This window comes from Helobdella robusta (assembly GCF_000326865.2).
Source record: "Helobdella robusta unplaced genomic scaffold HELROscaffold_12, whole genome shotgun sequence".
Taxonomy (NCBI): domain Eukaryota; kingdom Metazoa; phylum Annelida; class Clitellata; order Rhynchobdellida; family Glossiphoniidae; genus Helobdella; species Helobdella robusta.
In genome coordinates, this window is record NW_008703664.1 from 60,074 (window position 1) to 73,633 (window position 13,560).

Genomic DNA, 13,560 nt, shown 5'->3' on the forward strand with positions numbered 1-13,560 from the left:
ACAGACTACCATATTTTTCATCATTATTTATTTAACGTAACTAGTTTAATGAATATAGATTACCGTAATTTCTCTTATAGAATTAATTACAATTGAACTATTTTAGAAACTTGGAAAATTTGTTTTTGAGTTGTATTTGAATATCACAAAATTTGTAAACCTTAGACTAGCAACTGCTAACCTGCATACGAGGAATTGATGTGATGCAATGACTGAACGTACGTACGAGGTACCAATCCGTGAATGCCTTCTTGATTTGAACCATTTTTACCAAGGGTTTCTGCCTGAGATCCATTTATCAATTCCACTTTTAGCCAATTGTTATCTATTATTTTCATAACCCGAACCAAATCTCCCTGTTTGGTGGAAGTTTAAAAAAGTCAACTTTAGTAGAGTCATGTTGAAATTTCAATAAAAATGTGACCTTTTGTACTGAAAGTTCTCCTTTTCTCGAAGCATGAAAACTGAAGGGCACGAAACATATTTCTCCAACTGCAGCTGTTGTTTCATCTAAATAGGAAGAAGGCAAAACCTAATTTATAAAAGTTTATAATTATTTTTAACGTTTTATAATGACGAAAAATATTTAAATATTCTCAATATAGAAATAAAATTTTAGTTTTAAAAAATATCAAAAAATAACTGTAAAGTTCACTTGAACATAGTTGGCAGGAAATATTCCGACGGCGCCGTGGTGTTCACCCTCGTACCAATTGTTATCAATGGCTTTCCAAATGAGAACTATATCGTTCTTACGCAGCGTCAATTCTCTTAATGTGAATAAACATTGGTAGTTTATTAACAAGTTTTTCAAAGTTAACAAAATGTTAAAAATAATTAAAAATATATATTAAATATTATAAAAAATATGACATTCATATCACAAGTCGTACCCGAGCAAAGAAATTGTGAGTCACTGACTTGATATCTTTAGCATAGAAATTGTACAGGACTCTGGCTCTTCTGCTCAATCTGTAGGGCGATGTTGGCGTGCATGTGTTGCTTCTCCAGACTACATCGTCAAAGTTGTATCTATCTAGGATCACAGGAGACTTGCTCTGGTGTCTGATGTCATTCAAAATTAATTTTTTTAACGCCAAACTTTTTATTTTGCTATTAAAACAGCGTTTCAAGAACAAACGATTTGCAGCTTACATAAATATATGACAAATTTACATACAAAATACTTCAAAATGCAAATATATAATGTCAAATTTTGTCGATGAATGTGGATCAAAGATGCTGTAAAGTAAAACTATTGAAGGACAGTTCATCGAGTTTTATTCAATAAAATCTCTACATAAAAATACTTTGGTTATATTTGATCCGTTCAACGGTCTTAAAAGTTGACGGCATTTGTTTGGCGTGATGTTTTTTTTTAATTTGGCCATGATTTTTATTTTTATTTCATAGGAAATTATTATAACAACATATTTTAAAAATATTTTACAAATTATAAAACAGCGTAACTATGAAGACGCAGGCAAGATTGAAGCGAGCGATACCTGTAAAAGTCGGAATGTCGGCGCGCTCTGTTCTCGTCAATCTCCATTAACCGTTTTTTCTCTTTCAAGCTGTTCAGCACATGCTCCTGAAAATTATTTTTTAATCCGTAGTTAAAACACGGTATATCACAAAAGTCATTAATCCAATTTTGAAGAGGTCAAATATACATTTAAAAAGTGACTACATTTTGATGTAATGAACTGTTCATTAACTTTGTCCCTCTCTGGACTAATAGATTTTTGTAAAAATATTGAAATATTTGTTGTGAAGCCATTAAATTGTTTGCATGTTTTTAAAAGTTTTTAATTTTGAAATCTGATCTTTTTTGAATTTGAAACGAACCATTTCTTTTTTTCTGGCCTTGTGTATTTCTTCCCTGGACTTGCGATTCCTCATGTCTTCGTTGGCCGATGAGAGCAACGCTGACAGAGATTGATTTGTGTTAACATTAGAAAAAATTTTATGGACAATATTGCTTCTCGGAGAAGAGCTGGTGTGTCTTGGGTGGAGATCGTTAGGATGGGTTGAAGTTGGATTGTTGGAGTGAGTTCGAGCTGGATTGTTGGGATGAATGGTGGCGTCTGAATGTCGTCTGCCCGTTCCAGAGGCAAGCCGAATATCTGCGGTAAAGGTACGCATAGTAGTTGACCAATTATTATTTGTGTCATTTTAAGTTCATTTTTATTTTTGTAAATAATTAACATTTATGTCATCGGGACAACTTGTGCGGAAATTCTTTTCTATGTATTTATTGACAAATTTGTAAATTATTACAAACAAAAGTTTTATGACTATTTACGAAAAATGTGGTTTTATACGTTGTTCATCTGCTTTTGCAACACCAACTAACTAGAAAACAAAAAGCCATCACCTGGTTTGGCTTCAGGTGGCGAAAAGAGACCATTTATAGGAATCTCTCCACCATGTTGCACCTTCATATAAACGTGGTGAGGTGTTCCAATGCTCTTTGGCTTCTGAATGTTCTTATGCATGCAGTACTTGTTGGGTGTTTTTGTTTCCAAACTGTTTAGTTTATCGTTTTTTTTAATTTAGAAATGCCATCATTGATCATATGTACAATCATTTATATTATTTTCAAGGTTTAAATTACATAACAAATTATAAAAATGAACTTTTCAACAAAACTCTAATCTAACTATTTGCAATGGTCTCCTGGTTTTTCAACGGGAGGATTGTAAGACAACGCCTGCAATTGCCAACAAGTAATAGGTTTTCATTATATTATATGAAACTAATACATGTAAAACTTTGTCTACTCTAAATAATTGATAATTTGGTCATGCCTCAATATAGGTTTCAATTATTATTTGGTTAGGTCTCGAATTCGTCGTAGCTGAAACGTGATGATTAATGCGTTTTCCCGATAAAGTGAAATAGGGAAAGTGGCTGAACGCGTTTGAATAATGTAATTAGAAGTGAATCACATCATTTAATTGAATGATTGGCACATTTCTGGCTTGGTCTGACGACGTCTGATGCAATCTTCCAATAAATTCACGTTATAATTAATTAAATTAGATGCATTTATTTGTTTTTCTCAGGTTGTTAAAAATTCTTCATAAATTATTATTAACACGATGTAATGGGAAAGTTTAAATTTTTTTTTAAAATTTTTTAAATTCAAGTTTAAGTTTATTATGCTATAGCATTTGTTTCTATAAAAAATTTATTTTACAATATTTCAATATAATATGATAATATAGATAGATAGATGATAATTATTCAAAAAATATTTAAATAAATATAAAATAATGTAAAAGAGCGAGAAACAAAATTTAATTTTTTTGGCGATAATGAGACATCAAGTAGACAACTAACTTCAAAAAATACCAAACGAAAGAAGAAAATTAAAAACCATAGGAAATGTTTAAACAGATGACAAACAAATTTTTAGAAACATCATGTACGAAATGCTACTTGAATGACACTTGAGTTTAAAATTTCGCGTTAATGAGTATGATTGAAAAGAAATATCTTATCAATAGTGTTGAAGAATGAAAGTTTCTTGAAACAAGATCTGGTTTAAGGATTTTGTATCACAGCAATGAACAGCGCACTTAAAGCAAATGCTTCAATGGATTTTTAAAGCATTCAAATAATACTGGTGTTAAATGTTAAATTGCTATATATATCAACTGATAATAACTCATCAAGCAACTAACAATAAGTTGTTAACGATTGTAAGTCTCTTTACTAACATTATTTGCAGATAATCTGGTAAAAATTGAAATAGTCAGAAAAGTAAGGAAAATATTTATGACATTCAAATGGCAGTGACAAGTGATCGAATGATAAAAAAAACTCTTCGGAGTTTAAACAATCATTTTGAAGAATGAACAAACCAGACTTTAAAAATAATGTTTGCTAACAGGTTCACCTCTATAACAAATTTCTGGCACCGAATCTGATTAATAAATCCAGATCGAACAATCTAAAATAAATTGATTTTCAAAGAAATTATATTTTTTCTCAACGAAGCACTTTGAAGTAGCACACAAAGCAACACAGCACGATGCAAACGACACCACGTACCGCGAATGGGTCAAGTCGAAGAACTGAAGAGGTTCCAGGTTCGTAGTTGTCCAACTTGTTGGGCTCGTTGCAGTATTTCTTGTAGCTGTAAGTTGCATTCGGTGGATTCCAAGGTCTGTCAACGAAAAACAAGAAATCATTTTCAACTTTCTTACATCAATCTCTCATATAATTTTTGTTTCATTTAAAAATAATTGAAAAAAGTGAAACTGTAAATAAATAACTAAGTGAAACATTTTATTAATTTGAAAAAAAAGATTACGTTTCCAACATGGCAATCCGACAAACGATAGATGAATAGTTCGAAAAAAATTAGTTGCACCACATTATTGTTGCATTTTCATCGTTTAAAATCTGTTATGAAACATTCAACAGTCAAAAGTATCCTTTCATTCATCTACTTAACATCCTAATTGTAAACAGACCACTGCACGCGATACGACTAGCATTTAACAAGTGACAAAATATGAACCACAAAAAACATGGTAGTTGTTTACAAATTTTCAACGTTTAAACCATATATTACATTATTTTATAATGTATATATATATATATATATATAGAGAGAGAGAGAGAGAGAGAGAGAGAGAGAAAAGAGTGAGAAAAAAGTTTCGTATATAAAGAATATATATATAATATATGTATGTATATATCTATAAAAAGAGATGATATATACTTAGAGTTTTTTATTAACTCGCTTGATCTTCAAGCCAAGTTTTTGTTAATAAAATATTTCATTTATTTTTTAGCGTGATATATGGAATATGCATCTATGTTATATATAATTATATATATATAGTCAAAGTTCATCTTGACAAAGTCAATATTTCCCTATATATACAGCAAGGAGCACTGATGATGATTCATTCGGAATCGAAATATGGCCTTATTTGCAGCATGAATTCTAAAAATAAGTTTATTTTGAATTTTAATAAACTAAACGTTCACCAAAAAACTTTAGTGAGAAAAATCGAAAAAACGAACTACAAACATATTGACGCCAAACATTCGGTAGAATTTATAGAATATTGTAAAAATTATGGTCTATTACCAACAATTATATATATATATATATATATATATATATATATATATTGTTTTGTTTGTTTGTTAGTTTGTGTGTTTGTGTTTAGAATATCACACAGAAGGTACAATGTTGCAAAGACGATACACGCATTACATAAACATTTTATAGAAACATCAATCTGGTTTCCAATTAAAATTTTATAATGAAGACCAGCATTTTGTTGCACTGTATACTCCAGCACATCTATACATATTCATGCATTTGATAGAGTCGAACATTTTTCTAATTATGTTTTAATTAAGTTTATATGAAAAAAATTTTCAGTTTGTCCCAAAACAATATAATTTTAACGACTAATATGCTCGCTATATTAGATGTTGAAACATTTCAAAAACATTAACTTAAGCTCATCTCTGTACAGTTTTTATATTGCACAGCAGTGTCAGTCAGCGTCATTCGATACACCTCCAACATTGATCTTTTACATTTACAATACAGTGCAACTACTTACACAACTCAGAAATGCAAATTCAAATAGGTTCTGAATGTTTAAAATAAATGTTATTGATCACCCCGAGCCTTGAACACATTTCAATATTGCTCGTATCTAACTTTTTCAACTTTTGTCATTCAACATAAAAACTTGCAATTCTATCATTTTCCATATAATGGCTGAATTTTACATTATTTGAATTAATTGAAAATATTTAAATTTGACATTGAAATTTAATTGTATTGTGTTTTAACTTGCTGTAAAAGTTAAAATTGCCTGGTTGTGATAGACTCACAAATATGAATCTTGATATACTTTTTTTACAAAGAAGCTAAAAAGTTATTTAGAAATTTATCAACGGTGGTTTGGTGGTGAAGATTGACATTTTTGCACAAACCAATTATAAAAAGTACACCATAGAAAGTGTAAAGTGTTGGGTTTGTGTTGATGATATTTGTTGGTGAATTCTCTTACTTTCGCCTAGACTCTGTTCTTGGTTTCTGTTCAAGGTTCTCTTTGATAACATCCATGACGACTTTTGAACGAGGAAGAGGCTGAGATGGAACGTGTTGTTTTTGTTGTTGCTTTCGTTGATGTGGTTGATGTGAATGTTGTTGTGGTTGATGATGGGGTTGTTGTGGGTGTTGTTGCTGCTGCTTCTGCCAATGAAGTTGTTGCTCATGCTCTAGGTTGTTTGCGTCAATTATATTTTCTGCAATTTAAAATTGTTTTGTAAACATTATATATATTAATCAGTTATGTATCTACCTCGTTATCTGTTGGTAGGTTGTTGAAAGATTGTTCACTTAATAAGCAAATTAAATCATTAAGTATTTAGTTTGTTAAATGTATGAATTAAACCTGCAAGCTTTGCTGGCTTTTCAATCTTTCCCTGTTAATTACAATTTATACTTATAATTTATTTTTTATTTTTACTGACAATGTGGGATTAATTTAACTTTAAAATGCCCGTTTCTAAATTTAATAAATTTTTTTATTATCTTAAAACTTGTATATAACCCCCTCCTGCTGAATGTAATTTCCTGCTGTGATGTTGTTATGTTGTGCGTGGTTGCCAGCTTCTTGTGTGCTCACGTCATGATAGATCTTCGCGCCATTTGTAGCTTCGATTGTTATGTCAACAATATTATCTGCTACTGGAGTTTTATTGGAAGATCCTGTGGATAATCACCATTTTCTCAATTTCATCTCAACACATGTATATATAACAATTTCATCATACAGTCATTTCAACATCAACAATCTCATCGTACAATCCTTTCGACATCAACAATCTTATCAAAAAGTCATTTCAACATTACCTATGTTATCATATAACGAAAGAACACTAGCGTTCTCAACAGCTGTTAAAAGCATTAACGAAATAATAAATTCTGTTGTTAATTTAACATTCGAGGTCTTTTACACACACCTCGCTTCTTCTTCAATAGAGTGACAATGGGGCTTGTTGTCCTGGGCATGCCACATATGTTGTTAGTGTTTGTGTCGCTGCTGTAGGTAGTGGAGTTATTGTTGGCCAATTTTGTCGTTGTTGTTGTTGTTGTTGCTGCTGCTGCTGCTGCTGCTGCTGACATGTTATCAGACTTGGAAGGTCCGTTGTCAAAGTTGGTTAGCATTTTGTTGAAATGTGTGAAGGGTGACATCACAACATATTAATAAATCTGCGTGCGTTATGAGAAGGAAATTAATTTTAACATCAATTGGGTGGATGTTGATGCTCCACAAATCAGTTTTTAAATTATCTCTAAATAAAAAATTATCTACAATTTTTAATTAGAAAATTTACTTAAATTTAAAATATTTTTGTAAAAAATAATTATAAAATATTGCCGTGTACTTCATGCGGGAACAAAAAATATTAACCAACAAAATCAAAATATGAAAGAAGAATGCCGATAACGTTGTGATTATTGCTGTGCCTAAATACGCTGTAATTAAACAAGCAGTAACAAAATTTAGCAAATAAGAAGAGACGATTAGCAAAGAGTAAGTGGAGAGAGGGAGAGAGAGAGAGAGAGAGAGAGAAAGAGAAAGAGAGCAGTGCAAGCAGCACGTTACTCGTCCGAAACTTATTCCGAGCACAATTCAGTCAAACTACTTCCGGCGCCCACTTCCGGCATGGGAATGATGCTGAAGATGTTGTTGGCATCATAATTAGTTTGTTCGTTGGTTGATAATGCTGCTGATGCTGTCTAATAAGGACGTATTGATTGGAAGAACATTACATGTTTGTGTGTGTGTGTGTGTGTGTGTGTGTGTGTGTGTGTGTGTGTGTGTGTGTGTGTGTGTGTGTGTGCAGCGTAGTGCAACAACATCATAAATCACTCAGTACATATATAATTATGTTAAAATGATTGAGCTGACGTAGAACAATGGAGCAATGACAGGTTCATTATTTCCTTGTACGAACATTACTACATCTAATGGACACAACGATCCCAGTGACAGAAATTGAACCTTTCATGCTTCTTTTTTTCAACATTATTAGCTAAAGTAACAAAAATTATTCACATCACTTGCCGGCAAATTAACTTTGTGTTTCCTTCATTTTTTCATTCAAAATTTTTTTAAAGTATAAAATTAAAATGTTTACATGGTTTTTAAATCATTATAGCTTTAAGTCCAACTTTTTACTAAAGATTTTTTGAATGTAAGAAATTATTTTAGATGATAATTTAACAAATTGTTCACAAACAAAATTGCACCCCAGCAAGGAAACATGTACGTACATGACATGAGATAAACATTTCACAGAACAACTAAAAAAGAAATGAGATAGATATCAATCAAGGTATCAAGTGCTCCAACGTCTTGTGAGGCTTCCTACCTGCTATCTATCTGCTGGCTGCTCGTTTCGTACATATCTGCTTAACTTTATTTATCTATTCTTCAGGTGATTTGATGCTCATTGCCTTACAACAAATCGTCATTAAATTATGATGAATATTCAAACTTTTAGAAATCACAAATAGATTTACAATTGAAATAACAAAATTGAATTAAATTTTTACATAATTTAAATTTTGTAAAAATCGCCTACAAAATTTTCTGACCATTTTTGATCAGTTGATCAACATTTTTCCCAAAAAAACACACTTTAGAAAACATACACAACCACACAAGCGCGCACGTTGGTCAATACGCAGTCCAAATTGGCACATACACAGGCTTCAAATGAAAATAATACACACGCACACACGCATTGACATGTAACTTACACATGTGCTCAATTTGCATAGTTTAAATTTAAAAGGTTCAGCGAATAATTCAGAAGTTTGTTTACGTAACAAAATACGGAAGATTAGTGAAGAATAAATTGTTGTATGTTGTGTGTGCATTGTTGGATGTTTGGTATGGTTTGTATGTTTCTATGAGTTGTACGTTGTTGTATGCTTGTACGTTGTTGTATGTGGTTGTACATTGTTGTATGTTGGCTTGTGTTGATATGTGTGTGCGGTTATATGTGTACTGCCGATACCTAATTTATTCAATCACAGTTTACGTTAATTAATCCGTTACTATTTCTGATGCGGTTTAATATGGCTGGATATGATTGTTACTGTAAATTGCCATGAAAGTGCTTATTGTGTGTGTGTTTTTGTGTGTGTGTGTGCATGAATGTGTAAAAATAATAGATTTTTCATATTAGCATGTGTATGTGTTCGCACATGTTAGTATATTCATAAATGAATTGGGTTGTGCATATGCATGCATAAAATGTATAGGTTGTAAATTTTTGATAATTTTTTTCAAAAGCTATTAGCATAGTAATGAACTATTAATAAAAGTGCATATAACCTGACAAATATACAAACTTTTGCATACACAAACAGGCAAACACACAGACAGACACAAACAGACAAACATTTGGTCTTGTGTTCACGCAAACACGCGAACAATATAGCTAATTATTTGTAAGGTTTTTGCATCGCAGTACAATACTGGTTGTGTTTTTTGTCATTTGGAGATAAAAATATACGTACAACTAAGCAGATACACGTACCTGCTTCGAGATTTTTTATCGTTCTCATCACATCGTCTGCTCCTGCTTCTCTTATTACAACAACATTAATATTCAATTACCACTTTTAATGCTACTATTTTTTATGAGGATTATTATTTCAACGTTATTCTTATTATCAAATTATTATATTATTATTGCCTTGAGTGATGGCTGAGATCGGCAATAAAAGAATGAATGCATCAAATCAAACAACCGAATGATAAAATGAGGGTTGTTACGAGAGAGTATTTGTTAAAAACAAGGCAAGGCAAAGACAATGAGGACTCAAGACAAGACCGAGACAAGATTTTCAAGGAGCAGGTCTCGAGACATCAGAGGATAAAAACCAGAAGTTTGAGACAAAAACGAGACCAAGACCGAGACGTCAAAATTTGAAAAAATCATTAAGAATTTTTAATGAAATCAGATTTGAGTTGGATTTTTATTACCTAAGTTTGAATATACATTTATTTATTTATCGGTGTCGGTAGTTACAAGTGTCAAAGTGTTACAACAATATATTTAATCATGTATGCTTATAGAAGAGTTTATCAAAAAGGATTTTAAAAAATTGTATGTGAACAAAATAATTTCCTATCTGCGTCTTATTTCAAGAATTATCAAGAAAGTAGAAAAAACGAGAACAAAACTGACATTATTTTAAAATGAGACAAGTCGAGTCTAAAAGTTTGAGGTCTTGAAACAAGGTCATGACAGTATAGTGATCGTCTCGAGGCGTCACAACCCTGGATATAATAAACAAATATTTTATTGCTATTAAGCGTTATGTTGAAATGTGTGTGTGCATGTGTGTGTGTGTGTGTGTGGTGTGTGTGTGTGTGAATCGTTACATAAATCTGGTTGTTTACACAATAGTACATACACACAACAGTGCAGTACAGCACAGTAAACATGCAAACATGCATATGCGCACATGTTGTGCTGTCCAAGAGCTTAGTCATGGAGGGCTTTGAGACTAAAGCAAATCTCTCCTAACGATTACTTATACTAGGGTCGTCACAAAAGTAACATTTGACAAATTTTTACAAAAATACCAGTTTTGAAATAAATATTAAAAATTGTAAAAAAAAAAAACAAAAAATCTTTTCAGCTTTTAAATGATATCAAGCTTACCGTTGAAAATTTTGACAGCAGTTATTTCGTTGTCATCTACGTAATGTTGAACAATGCACCTACCTCATTACGCCGATGGCCTTCCTTACTGCTTTTAATTATTTCCGAAACGCATGGGAAGCTTATTTATAAATAAAATAACGTTGCCCAATCAAAATTATTAATCACAATAAAATCAGATTAAAATATTATCTTGAATTATCTTGCCATAAAACATTTCATTAATAATTTTTCATTGTTATCTATCATAATTTTTTTTATAAACATGAACATATCGACTTCAAAGAAGCCGCAGAAACAATCTTCATCCCAAACTATATCATTATAAAAAACATCGTTATCTGCAATGTCATCATACATTACAAGACTTATTTATATTTTGGAAGGTTGTGAACCGACACCAACAACATCCGTCATAATGAACTTTTCCAGAAACTGGTAGATAGTTCTCAAAGAGTTGCACGCATAAACATTCTTCATCTCAGGCGTTTCATTCAAGGCCAGGTGAGCCATCATCAGGTAATGTTTGCTTCGAACAAACAACAACAAAAACAAACCTCCTCACTCGCGTTCATTCAATGCTAAATTGTTATCAATGCAAACAAGCAGGCAATGCATTTATATTTACCTTTCTAGACTGTTATTAATCGTGAACTATTTAATTAGTATATGAATTTACAAGTGCTGAGCCGACTGCAAACAACGTCATCGTACAATAGAGTAGGAGTTATTGGGCAAAAAAGTTTAGTCCAAATGTGTAGACAAAACGACATGTGAACAGTTCTGCCTTTAATAAGAGCTACATTATAAAAAATAACAAACCTAAACATAAAAAAACAATAGAAAACACTGATTTTTCCAGACTTCAAATTATCTTTAAAAGTAGTAATAATACCATTTTCAGGGTGGTTCACTTCACTCACAAAACTTCGCAAGAAAGCCTTTTTATGCATCTGAACCCTCCTGAAGATCATCAGCATGCACACTTGAGTTTCTCGTACCATCCTATCGACGAGTAGCAATTAAAAGCGGCTAATCAAGCAACTATCATTCATTATCATTCTTATTTTTATTAGTATAATAATACTAATAACAGCATTATTATTGTTATTATTATCGTAACGTAACCATCCACGACAAACATGAAGAAACTGAAGAAATAGCAACAACCACATAAAAATTAAGAACGTAAAAAATCTCCAACAGAAACAATGATAATAACATTAAAACAGCAATAATAGCAGTGGCTTGCAAACAGAGCAGTATGGAAGATAAAAATAATCATATGAGGATTGACTGATAAACAAACATAAATATATATATATATATATATATATATATATATATTTGTATTATGTATAAATATATACCTGTAGGTACATGTACATACCAAGAAACAAAGAAGTTCAAGATATGACTACATACGAATGCGTGTACTCATAAGTACTCGTGTACCTACATTAAAAACGCATGCACGTACGCACGGTACACGCAGACGAAGAAGCAATGTCTAGATGCAGCGGCAAGTAAATTGATTAAACTAGTGAAATAATAAGTAATAGCAAAATGTGGATCTGTGATTGAGTGGATGAAAAGGCGATAAATGGATTGATGAAAGGATAGATGGCCGGATAGGAAGATGGGTGAATAAATTAAGAAAGGATAATAATGGATAGATAATTGATTGAAAAAGTGGATCGATTGATGGAAAAATAAATTTATGAATGAAAGAATGAATGAATGAATGAACGAACGAACGAACGAATGAAAAAATGAAAGAAACTGTTAAGGAATAGTCTACATATAATCCACATAGGATCTGTATAATTAACAGATAATTGAGAATATAGATACATGAAAGATAAAGAGATGGTTGCATGGATGGGTAAACTGGTAAATGAATGGTTAAATGAATGAGTGAGTGAGTGAATGATTGAGTAATTGATTAAATGAATAAATGACTGATTGAGCGAATGAACAAATTCTGATATAGTTCATTTTATAACAATCAATGTTTATGGGATATAATGCGTGTATTGTTTAGTCTGAACAACTTTTAAACAAAAACAAACAATTCTTTTGGCTGTTTCAGAGTATGGAAGCTGAAGACGATGAAGACGATGAAGAAGATGATGATGATGACGATGATGATGACTACGGTGATGAAGTTTTTTGTAATGATGGTGCTAATAAAAACGAGGAAGATGCTGATGCGATGTGAGGATGATAATTATTTTAACGATGGTATAAATAACAAAAATAGATAGATGCCAGCCAACGCAAACTATAATAACCTTTATTATGCTTAGTATTATTATTCCTATTATGGTTTAGAAATAATCACAAATAACAGATAACTATTTTACAAATGAAATAATTGAAGACCATGATGATGATGATGATGATGATGATAATGATGGCTGGAGGGTTGGTGATAATGATGATGATGATGATACCATCTTCAATGATGAAGAGTTGTTGTTGATGATGATTGTGTTAATGTGACGATGATGACGATGACGAGATAAAGATGACATTAATCATTTGCACATGTTGAACTTCGAATCTGTCTAACTTTTTTCAAAATCTTCTTCAAATTGCACGAAGTTCGTTTAAGTCGCTTCTACACTTTAAGAACGAAATGTAAACCGAATTTCAAAAGCTTACTTGTTAAAAGGAAAATTCGTTAATTAATGTCATTTAACGAAAAAATAAAAAGCCTCGATAAAAATTGACGGTGAAGATGAAGAAGAGAGATGTCAAACTTTAAACCACAATAGCATCAGTACTAATAACATTTATAACATTAATAACATTAACAAC

The 13,560-nt window shown here is 31.5% G+C and overlaps 1 protein-coding gene across 1 annotated transcript in view; it reads right to left on the bottom strand.

The window, feature by feature from the left end:
* HELRODRAFT_167642 (hypothetical protein) overlaps positions 1-7,216 on the bottom strand; it is a gene marked incomplete at both ends in the record, with an annotated part of 8,315 nt that extends 1,099 nt beyond the window's left edge. Inside the window, 13 exons of the mRNA XM_009013398.1 lie at positions 182-284; positions 425-510; positions 656-770; positions 922-1,065; positions 1,506-1,591; positions 1,849-2,126; positions 2,357-2,529; positions 2,664-2,713; positions 4,060-4,174; positions 6,054-6,163; positions 6,600-6,757; positions 7,012-7,091; positions 7,173-7,216. Coding sequence (XP_009011646.1) covers positions 182-284; positions 425-510; positions 656-770; positions 922-1,065; positions 1,506-1,591; positions 1,849-2,126; positions 2,357-2,529; positions 2,664-2,713; positions 4,060-4,174; positions 6,054-6,163; positions 6,600-6,757; positions 7,012-7,091; positions 7,173-7,216 — 1,542 coding nt within the window. The remainder of the gene's footprint in view (positions 1-181; positions 285-424; positions 511-655; positions 771-921; positions 1,066-1,505; positions 1,592-1,848; positions 2,127-2,356; positions 2,530-2,663; positions 2,714-4,059; positions 4,175-6,053; positions 6,164-6,599; positions 6,758-7,011; positions 7,092-7,172) is intronic.
* Between the last annotated feature and the right edge of the window lie 6,344 nt (positions 7,217-13,560).